This window comes from Argopecten irradians, chromosome 10 (genome assembly GCF_041381155.1).
Source record: "Argopecten irradians isolate NY chromosome 10, Ai_NY, whole genome shotgun sequence".
Classification (NCBI taxonomy): domain Eukaryota; kingdom Metazoa; phylum Mollusca; class Bivalvia; order Pectinida; family Pectinidae; genus Argopecten; species Argopecten irradians.
In genome coordinates, this window is record NC_091143.1 from 30,030,269 (window position 1) to 30,048,020 (window position 17,752).

Here is a 17,752-nt window from a genome sequence, read left to right on the forward strand (position 1 = left end):
TTCTACCTAGGTAACAGCTGAGGTAATAATGCTTCTATTTGTTATTGGTTACCTAGGTAACAGCTGAAGTAATAATGCTTCTATTTGTTATTGGTTACCAGCAGCTGAGGTAATAATGCTTCTATTTGTTATTGGTTACCTAGGTAACAGCTGAAGTAATAATGCTTCTATTTGTTATTGGTTACCTAGCAGAGGTAATGGAGCTGGTAATGATCAGGCCAGCAGTCAGGACCCTGCTCAACAACTCATTGGCTATGTCCGAGCCACAGGTACGCTTGATATATAATAAATCTGATGTGATCAATTTAAATGCTACCGGTATGTTGACTTATTTCGAAATAAAATGTCTACTGGGGTTGATAAGTATTTTATTAACTCATTCACCCCTGAAATGTCATAATGGACTTGTCTATTCTTTGATTTAGAAGAACTTATCTAAATGCGTTTTCGGGAGTGAATAAGTTAAAGACGAAAATATATACATAACTAGTTCGCTTTTAGCTCAGCAGTGTCCAGGCCTATATATAGTATGTTGATATCAGGTGTATGCAAAATAACTAAAAGGTTCAGAGACATAATATTGGACCTGTAGAATGCTGAAATGAATGTTGACTACGTTTGTGCAAATGTATATGACCTTGATTTTCATTCAAGGTCACATAGATCAAAAAGGCTTGCAAAGACTTCTTCTGAATGGCTTCATACAAGCAATGTGTGTATTGACATACACATGTATTGATTTTGCTATTATGTGGTTCTATTATTTCGATGTTAATTATTACAGCTGCAAGTTGTACAGACCCGATAGCACAGGGGATGAACACTATTCTGATCCTAGATACCTCAAGGAGTATGCAGGGTGAGGGCATACAGCAGGCCAAGGCTGCCATAGAGGATATAATTACAGGTCAGTATACAAATTAAAGGTCAAGGATGTTATATAGGTCAGGGGTCAGTCTAAAACAGGCTAAGGCTGCCATAGAGGATATACTTACAGGTCAGTATACAAACTAAAGGTCAAGGATGTTATATAGGTCAGGGGTCAGTCTAAAACAGGCTAAGGCAGCTGCCATAGAGGATATACTTACAGGTCAGTATACAAACTAAAGGTCAAGGATGTTTATATAGGTCAGGGGTCAGTCTAAAACAGGCTAAGGCAGCTGCCATAGAGGATATACTTACAGGTCAGTATACAAACTAAAGGTCAAGGATGTTATATAGGTCAGGGGTCAGTCTAAAACAGGCTAAGGCTGCCATAGAGGATATACTTACAGGTCAGTATACAAACTAAAGGTCAAGGATGTTATATAGGTCAGGGGTCAGTCTAAAACAGGCAAAGGCTTGCCATAGAGGATATACTTACAGGTCAGTATACAAACTAAAGGTCAAGGATGTTATATAGGTCAGGGGTCAGTCTAAAACAGGCTAAGGCTGCCATAGAGGATATACTTACAGGTCAGTATACAAACTAAAGGTCAAGGATGTTATATAGGTCAGGGGTCAGTCTAAAACAGGCTAAGGCTGCCATAGAGGATATACTTACAGGTCAGTATACAAACTAAAGGTCAAGGATGTTATATAGGTCAGGGTCAGTCTAAAACAGGCTAAGGCTGCCATAGAGGATATACTTACAGGTCAGTATACAAACTAAAGGTCAAGGATGTTATATATAGGTCAGGGGTCAGTCCTAAAACAGGCTAAGGCTGCCATAGAGGATATACTTACAGGTCAGTATACAAACTAAAGGTCAAGGATGTTATATAGGTCAAGGGTCAGTCTAAAACAGGCTAAGGCTGTCATAGAGGTTATACTTACAGGTCAGTATACAAACTAAAGGTCAAGGATGTTATATATAGGTCAGGGGTCAGTCTCTAAAACAGGCTAAGGCTGCATAGAGGATATACTTTACAGGTCAGTATACAAACCATAGAGGTCATACTTACAGAACAGCTATACATTAGAGGATATACTTACAGGTCAGTATACAAACTAAAGGTCAATTGATGTTATATAGGTCAGGGGTCAGTCTAAAACAGGCTAAGGCAAGCTGCCATAGAGGATATACTTACAGGTCAGTATACAACTAAAGGTCAAGGATGTTATAGGTCATAAAACAGGCAAAGGCTGCCAAGAGGATATACAAGGTCAGACATTTAAAGGTCAAGGATGTTATATAGGTCAGGGTCAGTCTAAAACAGGCTAAGGCTGCCATAGAGGATATACTTACAGGTCAGTATACAAACTAAAGGTCAAGGATGTTATATAGGTCAGGGGTCAGTCTAAAACAGGCTAAGGCTGCCATAGAGGTGTATACCTTACAGGTTCAGGATCAAATAATTACAGGGGTCAGTCTAAAACAGGCTAAGGCAGCTGCCATAGTGGAAACTACCAGGTTCAGGTCAAGGTGATGTTATATAGGTCAGGGGTCAGTCTAAAACAGGCTAAGGCAGTAATGCGCATAGAGGATATACTTACAGGTCAGTATACCAAACTAAAGGTCAAGGATGTTTATATAGGTCAGGGGTCAGTCTAAAACAGCTAAGGCTGCCATAGAGGATATACTTACAGGTCAGTATACAAACTAAAGGTCAAGGATGTTTTATAGGTCAGGGGTCAGTCTAAAACAGGCTAAGGCAGCTGCCATAGAGGATATACTTACAGGTCAGTATACAAACTAAAGGTCAATGATGTTTATATAGGTCAGGGGTCAGTCTAAAACAGGCTAAGGCAGCTGCCATAGAGGATATACTTACAGGTCAGTATACAAACTAAAGGTCAAGGATGTTTTATAGGTCAAGGGTCAGTCTAAAACAGGCTAAGGCTGCCATAGAGGATAAAGGTACAGGTCAGTATACAAACTAAAGGTCAAGGGATGTTTTATAGGTCAGGGGTAAGTCTATCAACAGGACTAAGGCAGCTGCCATAGAGGATATATACTTACAGGTCAGTATACAAAACTAAAGGTCAATGATGTTATATAGGTCAGGGGTCAGTCTAAACAGGCTAAGGCAGCTGCCATAGAGGATTATACTTACAGGTCAGTATACAAACTAAAGGTCAATGATGTTATATAGGTCAGGGGTCAGTCTAAAACAGGCTAAGGCTGCTGCCATAGAGGATATACTTACAGCGTTCAGCTTACAAACTAAGGTCAATGATGTTATATAGGTCAGGGTCAGTCTAAAACAGGCTAAGGGCTGCCATAGAGGGATAATCTACAGGTCTAGGTATACAAACGAGAAGGTCAAGGATGTTTTATAGGGTCAGGGGCCTAGTCCTAAAAAGGCTAAGGCAGCTGCCATAGAAGGAGGTCAGCTTTACAAACTAATGGTAGGTCTGTCAGTATAAATAGGCTTATAACAAAGGATATACGTCTAAGGTTTACAAAATAAGGTCGAGGATGTTTTATAGCGTAAGGTCAGCTTTAGAGGATATACTTACTGGTCAGTATCATCAAGGGGATGTTATATTAGGTCAAGGTCATCGTCTAAAAAACAGGCTAGGGCTGCATAGACCATAAAGGTTAAGTCATTATAAACTTTAGGGAATGATTGATATATAGACCAGATCAGTTTGCAACGGGGCCAAAGCTGAACTATTTAGTGTATAGTTAAAGATTGATGTCCAGAGGTCAAGCCTTAAAACAGGCTAAGGCTGCCAGTGAGATATTAGTAAACGTTCAAGGGATGAGATAAGGTCAGAAAGTCTACCGTGTTTTGAATACATTACTAAAGTATATGAAGAAGGTTCAGTAGATGGGCAATGGCTTGGAGGACTATATAATGGCATTAATCTTATAGTGTTTACAGGGAAGGAGTGTCAGTCTATAACTAGACCAATGGTCTATCTAGGTCAACAATCATGCATAGGCTGTTTATTATTTATTTTATCATCAGATTATTTATTGCTATGGTTACATGTTAAGTAAATAATCTAGTTTATTATTTTGAATTTTGTGTCAGTAGGTTTGAGCATTCCAGTATTGTTCTCTTAGTTAATTTGTAAAATCTGTAACAAAATTACCTTTGAATACATGTAGGTTATTGAAGAAGGAGCGAAGGACAATGGGCTTGGAGGAAAATTGCTCTTATTGTGTTTGGGAAGAGAGTCAGTGGCTAACCCTCACCAATTACTACACGAACTCAGGATTCCAGGGATCCTCTAGGAGTTCCAGAGTCAGTCAATTTATACAAACCCCTCAGGGAGTCCTTAGGTCAGTCATGTATACAAAAACTCAGGGTCGAGTCCTTTTATAAGGTACATTTATACAAAACTCAGGGGAGTCCTTAGGTCAGTCATTTACATTGATACAAAACTCAGGGAAGTCCTTAAGTTCAAACTCAGGGATTTATACCAAAAAGTCATTTATACAAAACTCAGGGAGTCCTTAGGTCAGTCATTTATACAAAACTCAGGGTGTCCTTAGGTCAGTCCATTTATACAAAACTCAGGGAGTCCTTAGGTCAGTCATTTATACAAAACTCAGGGAGTCCTTAGGTCAGTCATTTATACAAAACTCAGGGAGTCCTTAGGTCAGTCATTTATACAAAACTCAGGGAGTCCTTAGGTCAGTCATTTATACAAAAAACTCAGGAGTCCTTAGGTCAGTCATTTATACAAAAGTCATTTATCAAAACTCAGGGAGTCCTTAGGTCAGTCATTTATACAAAACTCAGGGAGTCCTTAGGTCAGTCATTTATTACAAAACTCAGGGAGTCCTTAGGTCAGTCATTTATACAAAACTCAGGGAGTCCTTAGGTCAGTCATTTATACAAAACTCAGGGAGTCCTTAGGTCAGTCATTTATACAAAAACTCAGGGAGTCCTTAGGTCAGTCATTTATACAAAATCAGGGCAGTCCTTAGGTCAGTCATTTATACAAAACTCAGGGAGTCCTTAGGTCAGTCATTTATACAAAACTCAGGGAGTCCTTAGGTCAGTCATTTTATACAAAACTCAGGGAGTCCTTAGGTCAGTCATTTATACAAAACTCAGGGAGTCCTTAGGTCAGTCATTTACACAAAACTCAGGGAGTCCTTAGGTCAGTCATTTATACAAAACTCAGGGAGTCCTTTAGGTCAGTCATTTATACAAAAAACTCAGGGAGTCCTTAGGTCAGTCATTTTACAAAACTCAGGGAGTCCTTAGGTCAGTCATTTATACAAAACTCAGGGAGTCCTTAGGTCAGTCATTTATACAAAACTCAGGGAGTCCTTAGGTCAGTCATTTATACAAAACTCAGGGAGTCCTTAGGTCAGTCATTTATACAAAACTCAGGGAGTCCTTTAGGTCAGTCATTTATACAAAAACTCAGGGAGTCCTTAGGTCAGTCATTTACACAAAACTCAGGGAGTCCTTAGGTCAGTCATTTATACAAAACTCAGGGAGTCCTTAGGTCAGTCATTTATACAAAACTCAGGGAGTCCTTAGGTCAGTCATTTACAAAACTCAGGGAGTCCTTAGGTCAGTCATTTATACAAAACTCAGGGAGTCCTTAGGTCAGTCATTTATACAAAACTCAGGGAGTCCTTAGGTCAGTCATTTATACAAAACTCAGGGAGTCCTTAGGTCAGTCATTTATACAAAACTCAGGGAGTCCTTAGGTCAGTCATTTATACAAAACTCAGGGAGTCCTTAGGTCAGTCATTTATACTTCAGGGAGTCTTAGGTCAGTCATTTATACAAAAACTCAGGGAGTCCTTAGGTCAGTCATTTATACAAAACTCAGGGAGTCCTTAGGTCAGTCATTTATACAAAACTCAGGGAGTCCTTAGGTCAGTCATTTATACAAAACTCAGGGAGTCCAGGTCAGTCATTTTACAAAACTCAGGGAGTCCTTAGGTCAGTCATTTATACAAAACTCAGGGAGTCCTTAGGTCAGTCATTTATACAAAACTCAGGGAGTCCTTAGGTCAGTCATTTACACAAAACTCAGGGAGTCCTTAGGTCAGTCATTTACACAAAACTCAGGGAGTCCTTAGGTCAGTCATTTACACAAAACTCAGGGAGTCCTTAGGTCAGTCATTTATACAAAACTCAGGGAGTCCATAGGGTCAGTCATTTACACAAAACTCAGGGAGTCCTTAGGTCAGTCATTTATACAAAACTCAGGGAGTCCTTAGGTCAGTCATTTATACAAAACTCAGGGAGTCCTTAGGTCAGTCATTTATACAAAAACTCAGGGAGTCCTTAGGTCAGTCATTTATACACAAAACTCAGGGAGTCCTTAGGTCAGTCATTTATACAAAACTCAGGGAGTCCTTAGGTCAGTCATTTACACAAAACTCAGGGAGTCCTTAGGTCAGTCATTTATACAAAACTCAGGGAGTCCTTAGGTCAGTCATTTACACAAAACTCAGGGAGTCCTTAGGTCAGTCATTTATACAAAACTCAGGGAGTCCTTAGGTCAGTCATTTATACAAAACTCAGGGAGTCCTTAGGTCAGTCATTTATACAAAACTCAGGGAGTCCTTAGGTCAGTCATTTATACAAAACTCAGGGAGTCCTTAGGTCAGTCATTTATACAAAACTCAGGGAGTCCTTAGGTCAGTCATTTATACAAAACTCAGGGAGTCCTTAGGTCAGTCATTTATACAAAACTCAGGGAGTCCTTAGGTCAGTCATTTATACAAAACTCAGGGAGTCCTTAGGTCAGTCATTTATACAAAACTCAGGGAGTCCTTAGGTCAGTCATTTTACAAAACTCAGGGAGTCCTTAGGTCAGTCATTTATACAAAACTCAGGTGAGTCTGTAGGTCAGTCATTTGTTAGTGTCATTATGCTCCATTTATAAAACTCAGGGAGTCCTGTAGGTCAGTCATTTGCTACAAAACTCAGGGAGTCCTTAGGTCAGTCATTTTACACAAAACTCAGGGAGTCCTTAGGTCAGTCATTTATACAAAACTCAGGGAGTCCTTAGGTCAGTCATTTATACAAAACTCAGGGAGTCCTTAGGTCAGTCATTTATACAAAACTCAGGGAGTCCTTAGGTCAGTCATTTATACAAAACTCAGGGAGTCCTTAGGTCAGTCATTTATACAAAACTCAGGGAGTCCTTAGGTCAGTCATTTATACAAAACTCAGGGAGTCCTTAGGTCAGTCATTTATACAAAACTCAGGGAGTCCTTAGGTCAGTCATTTATACAAAACTCAGGGAGTCCTTAGGTCAGTCATTTATACAAAACTCAGGGAGTCCTTAGGTCAGTCATTTATACAAAACTCAGGGAGTCCTTAGGTCAGTCATTTATACAAAACTCAGGGAGTCCTTAGGTCAGTCATTTATACAAAACTCAGGGAGTCCTTAGGTCAGTCATTTATACAAAAAACTCAGGGAGTCCTTAGGTCAGTCATTTATACAAAACTCAGGGAGTCCATAGGTCAGTCATTTATACAAAACCCAGGGAGTCCTTAGGTCAGTCATTTATACAAAACTCAGGGAGTCCTTAGGTCAGTCATTTATACAAAACTTAGGGAGTCTGTAGGTCAGTCATTTGTACAAACGTTCATTAATGACTACATAAAACTCAGGGAATCCTTAGGTCAGTCATTTACACAAAACTCAGGGAGTCCTTAGGTCAGTCATTTATACAAAACTCAGGGAGTCCTTAGGTCAGTCATTTATACAAAACTCAGGGAGTCCTTAGGTCAGTCATTTATACAAAACTTAGGGAGTCTGTAGGTCAGTCATTTGTACAAAACGTTCATTAATGATACATAAAACTCAGGGAGTCCTTAGGTCAGTCATTTATACAAAATCTCATATAAAGTTGTGACTTTAGACAGTTGCATACATGTATATTGTTAATACCAGCCAATTAGTATTTTTGTCTTCCTACAACAGATTAATTTTTTGACTGTATTTCTTGCTTGATACTTTTAGAATATCACCGTATAGAATTATTAATATACATATACTCGCCTACCATTATTTTCAGCTATTTTGTATATTACGGAATTATCTGCTCTAATGGGAATGTTCTGTTTGATATGTCATGATGTCATGAGTATAATGTCATATTTTTAGAGAAAACAACATTATATTTGCTCACAAAGTAATGACGTTACAATCGATACCTATACCCACAAGGGAGATAACTCTATGCTTTGTCAAAATAAAATGCATATATCTTATGGCATTGCCTAGCATTTACCATTTCATCAAAAGCATTAGGTTGATGAATATTTACTATTTATTGTTTGTAGATACCCTACACACAGAAGGACCGTCAACCATCGCTGACAGTCTGATCATGTCCCTGGGCATGACTGACCGAGGTATGTATCTAGTATGTAAACTTGATGTATGTAGCATCATTATCGCTGAAAAAATGATTTTTTAGGTCATCCATATTTGGTGTGAAACATCATTTAGGGCGGACAATCATATTTTATATAAATCAGCCTGGTTCGACCCCTAGGGGCTGAGGGGTGGGGCCCCAAAAAGGCAAATTTTCTTAATTTTAGCTTTAAAATCCTACTCCTCCTTCATCCTTGGATGGATTTTCATCCATATTTGGTGTGAAACATTATTGGGGACGGACAATCATATTTCATATTAATGAGCCTGGTCTGACCCCTAGGGGCTGAGGGGTGGGGCCCCAAAAGGGTAAATTTTCTTAATTTTGGCTTTAAAATCCTACTCCTCCTCCATCCTTGGATGAATTTTATCCATATTTGGTGTGAAACATCATTGGGGAAGGACAATCATATTATAAATGAGCCTGGTCGGACCCCTAGGGGCTGAGGGGTGGGACCCCAAATGGGGAAATTTTCTTAATTTTGGCTTTAAAATCCTACTCCTCCTCCATCCTTGGATGAATTTTATCCATATTTGGTGTAAAACATCATTGGGGAAACACAATTATATTTTATATAAATGAGTCTGGTCTGAACCCTAGGAACTGAGGGGTGGGGCCCCAAAAGGGCAAATTTTCTTAATTTTAGCTGGCCCACTTCCTGTTTTAAGGTTTCAGTCTCCGATCTCAATGAAAATTGGTTTATAGGGGTTTTAATTGATGCCAAACAACATGCAAACATTTTCGTAAAGATTTTGGTAATTCCAAGATGGCCGCTGGCCCACTTCCTGTTTTAAGGTTTCAGTCTCCGATCTCAATGAAAATAGGTCTATTAATAGAGGTTTTAATTGATGCCGAACAACATGCAAACATTTTCGTAAAGATTTTAATATTCCAAGATGGTCGCTGGCCCACTTCCTCTTTTAAGGTTTCAGTCTACGATCTCAATGAAAATTGGTCTATAGTGGTTTTAATTGATTCAGAAGGGGGTACTTTAGGTAAGGACAATCATATTTTATAAAGGACCGAGGTAAGACCCATGGGGATAGTATGACTTAGGTCTAAAATGGGAGCTTTGCTGAAATTTGGCTTTAAAATCTGACTCCTCCTTATATTAATCCTTGAATGGGTTTCGACCATATTTGGATGAAGGGCTACCAAGTTTGTTCAACAAATAACATTTACCTTTTTCAGAAACTTACATATTTAAGTAAGGAGTTCCTTGTATTGTTTATATTAATCATTAACCAATACTTTATACTGTGACTTTATTGTTTTGTGCCACATTGAGTCAGATGACCGTTAAGGCCCATGGGCCTCTTGTCTTATTTTAAGCTTTAAAATCCTACTCCTCCTTCATCCTTGGATTGATTTCATCCATATTTGGTATGAAACATTATTGGGGAAGGACAATCATATTTAATATCAATAAGCCTGGTCTGACCCCTAGGGGCTGAGGGGTGGGGCCCCAAAAGGACAAATTTTCTTATTTTAAACTTTAAAATCCTACTCCTCCTTCATCCTTGGATGGATTTCATCCATATTTGGTGTGAAACATCATTGGGGAAGGACAATCATATCTTATATAAATGAGCCTGGTCTGACCCCTAGGGGCTGAGGGGTGGGGCCCCAAAAGGGCAAATTTTCTTATTTTAAGCTTTAAAATCCTACTCCTCTTTCATCCTTGGATTGATTTCATCCATATTTGGTATGAAACATCATTGGGGAAGGACAATCATATTTTATATAAATGAGCCTGGTCCGACCCCTAGGGGCTGGGTGGGGCCCCGAAAGGGCAAATTTTCTTATTTTAAGCTTTAAAATTCTACTCCTCTTTCATCCTTGGATTGATTTTATCCATATTTGGTATGATACATCATTGGGGAAAGACAATCATTTTTTTTATGTAAATGTGATAGGTATGACCCCTAGGGGCAGAGGTGCGGGGCCCCAAAAGGGCAAATTTTCTTAATTTAAGCTTTAAAATCTTAGTCCTACTTCATCCTTGGATGGATTTCATCCATATTTGGTGTGAAACATCATTTGGGAAGGACAATCATATTTTATATGAAGGAGTTAGGTCTGACCCCAGGGGACAGAGGGATGGGGCTCAGAAGGGGGAACTTCAATGAAATTTATCTTTCAAATCCTACTCCTTAACTCTTGAGTGGTTTTTTTCCATATTTGGTTTAAAACATCATTAGGGAAGGACAATCATATTTTATATAAAGATTTTGGTTATCCAAGATGGCCACTGGCCCACTTCATGTTTTCAGGTTTCGGTCTCTGATCTCAACGAAAATTGATCTATAGGGGTTTCAAGGGATGGCAAACAGCACGCAAACATGGGGGTCCAAAATGGGAGCTTTGCTGAAATTTGGCTTTGAAATCTTACTCCGCCATAATCCTTGAATGGGTTACAACTATAAATGGATGAAGGGCTACCAAGTTTGTTCAACAAATGACCTTTACCTATTTCAGAAACTTAAATATTCAACAAAGGAGTTCCTTGTATTGCTAATATATATTAATTATTAACCACTACTTTATACTCTGACTTTGTTGTTTTGTGCCATGAGTCAGAAGACCGTTAAGGCCCATGGGCCTCTTGTTTATCATAAATATCCCAAACTAAAGGGAGATAATCTTAATGGCAAAGATGTTCAGACAACTGATATAGGCATAAATCTTGTTGGTATGTTCATTTAAATTATTTCTTTCAAAAACATCTATTCAAGGTCATAGGGGTTAACTATATCATGTGCTAAGATTTGTTGTCATTCTATGTTCAGTTATATAGTATATAAGGCCTCTAATGTCACCTGATATTGCTCCTGTTGTATCTTGTGGTTTGGAGCAACCAGTTTTCTTTTCTCAATGAAAACTTTTGTTTGGTGGTTCTCAATCAAGACTTTTGTTTGGTGGTTCTCAATCAAGACTTTTATTTGGTGTTTCATCAGGTGGCCACATAGACCTGGGCGGACATATTGCCAAGTCTCGAATCATCATCCTGTCTGATGCACAATTTACACAAAATGATCCGTCGTCAACGTTTAATGATATGGTCGACCCTAGATATGCTGACCAGGTATTTTCAATAGTTTATGAAAGTTATTTTTATCTCTCCTGTATGTAAACACCAAATGACCAATTTAATACAGCCATATTATTGATGAGGTCAGAGCACTATTTTGCCAGCTTGATTTAGCCATTGTTCAGACGATATTTAAAACGTTTATTAAGTAAGGTTTCCAGCTGAGTTGATGTTTTCATCAAGTTGGTTCCAGTCTCTTAATTGTGTTCAATTAAAATTTGAATCTATATCATTCTAATGGACTTTTGTTCATTTAATGCTATGAAAATCTAAAAAAAATTGCATCACAAATTAGAACACAAAAAATTATATTTATTGATTAATTCCCGTACAGATATTATTTTTTTTGCTTTTTGATGATTTCAGATGGCCAATGAGGTGTCCCAGATTGCCCATAAAGTGACTGATGCTTCAGGACTACGTCTGTATTTTGTACCTGTTGGCAATGCTACATGTAATGATGTGAGTATTTACCAATTCGAGAGTAAAACTTTTAATTACCAATAGGTAAAAATTGAAGTTGTGAGACTTAGTAATAAATTAATGTACATTTTAAAAATCTACTCTTTAAATGAGTAAATATCTATTTGAAATTAGTTATTATATCATAATTATTAGTATTATTTTATGTACTAAATTATTTTTAGAGGCCTACTACCTTTCTGAAATGGCTTTTAATTTTTAAAATGGGAATGTAAAACGAGATGAATAATTTTGTAGAGTCACAAAAGATATTATCTCACTGTTAATACTACACATATCATCACCTTCTGAACAATTTGCTTAAAGTAAATAAAATGTTTATCTTCATAATGTGGGTCGTCTTTTGTTTCCTGTCGTCATCCTAAATACCATGGGGTAGTTGACTATCTCTGCGTCAGAAGGCAAAACAGCGAAATGACTCTCCATTGTTATCATATATTATGCAGGAAATCTTACATATGTTTGGTGTTGTAACCTCGCCTTAGGCCATTGAAAATTATTTTTTGACATTATTAATAATGTTTATCAGAAACCTTTATGTTTTGCTCCAGACAGGTAGTGGGCCTTAAGTGGGCTGGTTAAATATACAGACTGATTGTTTGTAATTAAATTAAAAGTCGTAAATTGTATAGGTTATTGTGCAAGCTGTGATTGGTGTTTTGTTGTTGGTTCAAATTTATTCAATGATTTTATTGGTTATTGTACATATACATGTATTGAGTTTAATACGATTATGCATGATTTTATAGATAATTGTAAATATATTGAGTTTAATATGATTATACATGATTGTATAGGTTATTGTGCAAGCTGTGGTTGGAGCGACTGGTGGCAGTACTTGTCCAGCTACTGATGCTAAGTTTCTTAGTAAGGGATATCTACATCATGTAAGTAATAAAAAATAACAGATGTAATATTTAAAGTTATTGTCTATAAATGCCTATATATTTCAGAAGAAAAGCTGTTTTGTGTGTGAAACTCCAATCATTTTCCTTGTTAAATATGACATTAATAATAAACTTATTTTTATTCTGATTTAATTTTGTAATTTAGACTGTCACATATGGTTTTACTGCATATTTGATAAAAAAAAAATTGCGGCAATGAATTTTATCGAATTTCAAGCCATTGCAAAATATGTTAAATTGAATTGTACATGGGAATAAGTTAGTGTACAGTACATTATGTATGTTGATACTTTATGTACAAAATTCTGAACGTCATCATCTACATGTAAATCATTTTAGACCATATCCCTGATACATGATTTTGTTATTCTGAATCCTGATGCATATTGCAGGTAATAGCTGGGAGTATTTTAACAGAGTCACAAGGCCGTGTGCCAGACCGGGCCCTGATAGCCATGGCGGCCCGAGACAAGTACCAAGGGGTTGAGGACAGAGACATTGTAAGTCTGTGTTCCAACTTTCCCAAAATTTCTCAAAATACATTATCCTTATAAGCGCTCTGTTCAATTACAGAAGATCTGACAATATCCCATAAGGGGTCATGTTCAGATGACATTTATCCCACCTGTTTTTCAGATCAAATGCATTTTCTATACCTTACTACATCATTTGAAAACAACTTTTCATCCCAGTAAACATGCATATATTGAAAACACAAATAGGAATATAGTTTAAGGGATATATGTCAGTTGATTCCTTGTGATTTTACAGGATGCTGTTATCAGCTTAATCGATGAGGACAAGAACCTGCAGAGTCAGGGCCAAGGCCGTGCCCAAGGTCAAGGTCAGAGCCAAATGCAAGGCCAAGGTCAGAAACAGGGCATGAGTTTAGGTCTGGCCCAACAGTTAAGTCAAGGCCAGGGACTTGGTCCGCAACAGCTAGGTCAAGGTCATGGTTGGGGTCAAGGCCAGGGAATCCGTGACGACCAAATGAGTGGACAGAGATCGGGAACTGATTCTAGATTGTATGCATCACAGTTCCCAAGCACAGAATTCGGAGCTCCCCCTGGTAGTCTACCACCTGGCATATTTAATGGGGATCCTACCGCAGGTAATAATATTAAATATTCTTATCTTTAAATATAGTCAACATTATATTGTTTTTGAATTACTCATTGCTTTTTTGGGTTTTTTTAAAGACGAAGTCTCAAGTGACCTTTTCTTATCGCCTTTTGTCCGTTTTCATCTGTCGTGCGTCGTCTGTCTTATGTCCGTTAACAATTAATTAATTATAACATTTTCAACTTCTTTTCCAAAACTGCTGAATCAATTTCCATTTCTAAGGTAAAGGCCACTCAAATTGTGAATTATATGGTCCCCACCCCCCTAGAGGCTGTGGGAGGGGCTAAAAGGGGCACAATTGTCTGAAATTTCAAAAATTTTCTTCTCCACTATCAGATGTGGTAGAATCAAATACTAGATAGAAAGGTGTAAAGGTCCTTTACAAAAATTGTGAACTATGTGACCCTGGGATCTCTCATTTCCCCTGGGGAGGGAGTTAAGTTTACTATAGTTTATATTGGGAAAACACATTTTTGAACATTATTTGGTCATTTGTAATAGGAAATTAGTCAAATGTTGTCAGAATTATCAGTATGAGATGACCATTGAAACCTACAATGCATTAACAAATTTTCCATGACTGACCCCAAGGGGCCTTAGGGGCGGGGTCAAAAGGGTTCAAATAGGCTAAAACTTCTAAAAATCTTCTTATGAAATTATGGAAATGTTAGAATCAAATACTTTTAATAGATGGAAAGGTCTTAAGGTCCTTTACAAAAACTGTGAATTATATGACCCTTAGATCAAGTTTACTTAGCTTATATAGGAAAAACACATTTATAAACATTATTTGCTCAATTTTCAAAGGAAATGAGTCACACTTGATTAGAATGATTATTTATTAGCCTGAGATATAATATTTTAACATCCATATCAGTCCCCACTGACCCCCTGGGGGACCAGAAAGGTGGGGCCAAATAGGGTCAAAATGACCAAAATTTTAAAAAATCTTCTGAGTTCTCAGGTTATCTTCTTCTGAGTTCTCAGGTTCGATGGAAGCAAATACTCTTCACATATCAAAAAGTCAGATCTATAAAATAACTGACCGACTTCAAGGGCCAGTATATAGTGTTTGTATCTGGTCTCTTTGTTTCATTCTATATCCGAACTCAGGTGACCGTTAAGGCCCATGGGCCTCTTGGTATGTTTTTTTTTTAATTTTTTGGTGTAATATCAATGATTTTGTGGATCTAGATATATAATCATGGGCTTTTACTTTTTCAATTGGACTCGTGAAAATTTTGAAGGTCCAATTCATCTCTAATGAATATGTATAGCTGATATTTTTTAATTTTTTGTTTTGGTTGTTTTGGAATATTAAAGAGGCTACAAAAATTCTGTGTATTTAGTACTACACATATTATCAGATATTGAAAAATAAAATTTGTGAATGTTTATCTGGAAAGTAATTTTTGTTGAATTAAGCCATAATCACAAAACTTTTTACCTGTGGAAATAATCAGTTGTAGAGTAATTCTGTAATTAAAATGTTTTGAATTTGTATTTTAGACTGTGGATAAAAAAAATAAATGAAAATATTTTAATATTTTAACTATACATTTACGTTGTATTTTTATACAGTGCATCTAAATCCAAAGAAGATTGACCCTGCTGAAGCCATGAATCCAAGACGTTCGCAACAAGACAATATGTTTCCTGGCTTAGAGTTGTTTGGGAAAAAACTACCAAAACTGCCAGAACCCACAAAGTTTTGTGAGATAGCAGGGGAAAAATACCCTATATATGACATCAGTGGCCCACTGCCAGAAAACTTCCCTCCTGAATTGATTGGTGGAGAGGGTGCTAGGAGACAAGAAGTGGACCCAGAATTAGCACTGAGGGCCAAAATTCTAGAAGAGATGCCGGTTTCACCGGAACTAGAAGAAACAAGAAAGCGGACTAGGACACTCACTGAGGACATTCTTGAGGAAATAAAAAGAGATCTTGCTGCTGGAAAAGACGCTCCAAAGCCTTGGGAGTCTCCATGTCTGCAGAAATTTTTGCTCATCAGAAAAGATGGGACGAAAATCGAGGTGGGCAGTGACGGTCTGGCGATAGGGGATGACGAAGAAGCAGTTTTGCGAAGAGAAGAACAGATCAAAAGAAAAAAGTTATGGGAAGAATATAAACATGCGTGTGATACTCATCCTGATCTCCAACATCCCGACGACGATGATGATATAGGAGAAATAACAGAGGAAAGAGTTGAGGAGTTATTAGAGGATTTTGGAGGTGGCCCTTCAGCGGTTGACAATCTTCCCAATATGCCTCGCCTTGGACTGAAAGTGAAGCCAGGGCCAGATTGGATGTGGAGATGTAACGGTGTTGGTATCTTTGAGACAGGAGAAGTGATCGGAATAGATAAGGAAGATGTAGGTTAGTATCCGATGTCTGTGTTTGCAAATTACTGAGTTACTTCCCTTGCAGATAGGTACCCATTACAACATCATATTATTGTGCACTCGCAAACACATATTTGTACAGTCAATACCTACCCACAAGGGTAGACAACTCTGTAGTTTCAACACAATAAGCATCTCCACTTCTAAAGATTTCAAGATTGTACCTAAGAATTTACTACCAAATCTGAATTAAATGCAAACTAAAAATGTGCGTGTCGCTGGAGGTAAAAAGAAGACCAAAAACTTTCACCATATTTGATACCCTTGGCTCAGAAGGAATTGAATAAGGTGTAACCCAATATTTGATACCCTTGGCTAAGAATTGAATAAGGTGTAACCCAATATTTGATACCCTTGGCTGGGAATTGAATTAGGTGTAACCCAATATTTGATACCCTTGGCTAAGAATTGAATTAGGTGTAACCCAATATTTGATACCCTTTGCTAGGAATTGAATTAGGTGTAACCCAATATTTGATACCCTTTGCTAGGAATTGAATTAGGTGTAACCCAATATTTGATACCCTTGGCTGGGAATTGAATTAGGTGTAACCCAATATTTGATACCCTTGGCTAAGAATTGAATAAGGTGTAACGCAATATTTGATACCCTTGGCAAGGAATTGAATTAGGTGTAATCCTATATTTGATACCCTTGGCTAAGAATTGAATTAGGTGTAACCCAATATTTGATACCCTTGGCTAAGAATTGAATTAGGTGTAACCCAATATTTGATACCCTTGGCTGGGAATTGAATTAGGTGTAACCCAATATTTGATACCCTTGGCTGGGAATTGAATTAGGTGTAACCCAATATTTGATACCCTTGGCTGGGAATTGAATTAGGTGTAACCCAATATTTGATACCCTTTGCTAGGAATTGAATTAAGTGTTACCTTATATTTGATACCCTTGGCTAGAAATTGAATATGGTTGATCCCAAATATTTGATACCCTTGGCTAGGAATTGAATATGGTTTAAACAAAATATTTGATACCCTTGACTAGGAATTGAATTAGGGTAATTCAAGAATTAGGTGTAGCCTTATATTTTATACCCTTAGCTAGGAATGAATTAGGCATAACTATATATTTGATATCCATCCATACTATCTGGGGGTATTGAATAAGGTGTACAATGTACCCCGATTCCAATCCTTGATACTACAGGGGTTCCGATCACTTACGATCTCTACACCCCTGGACTATCTAATAGTGAAATTGGAGGCAGCTCAGCGGAAAACATCTGATCAATCATAGGCTAGCAAAGATTTCCTTTTAAGTCTACCGAGGGAGCGACGCCTAACATCTAAGCCACACAGTCGACCACAGTGTACCGTTTAATGCCTCTTTTGATGTACACCAAATGACTAAATTACCAGTTATATTCTGTTGCCTCCAGTTTTACTATGAGATAGTCCAGGGGTGTAGATATCGTAAGTGATTGGA

At 37.7% G+C, this 17,752-nt stretch overlaps 1 protein-coding gene across 1 annotated transcript in view; it reads left to right on the forward strand.

The window, feature by feature from the left end:
- LOC138333616 (uncharacterized) overlaps nucleotides 1–17,752 on the forward strand; it is a 97,743-nt gene that overhangs the window by 74,962 nt on the left and 5,029 nt on the right. The window contains exons 6-12 of the mRNA XM_069282093.1: nucleotides 8,202–8,273; nucleotides 11,254–11,381; nucleotides 11,754–11,849; nucleotides 12,668–12,757; nucleotides 13,171–13,278; nucleotides 13,550–13,889; nucleotides 15,482–16,276. Of these exons, the coding sequence (XP_069138194.1) occupies nucleotides 8,202–8,273; nucleotides 11,254–11,381; nucleotides 11,754–11,849; nucleotides 12,668–12,757; nucleotides 13,171–13,278; nucleotides 13,550–13,889; nucleotides 15,482–16,276 (1,629 nt within the window). The remainder of the gene's footprint in view (nucleotides 1–8,201; nucleotides 8,274–11,253; nucleotides 11,382–11,753; nucleotides 11,850–12,667; nucleotides 12,758–13,170; nucleotides 13,279–13,549; nucleotides 13,890–15,481; nucleotides 16,277–17,752) is intronic.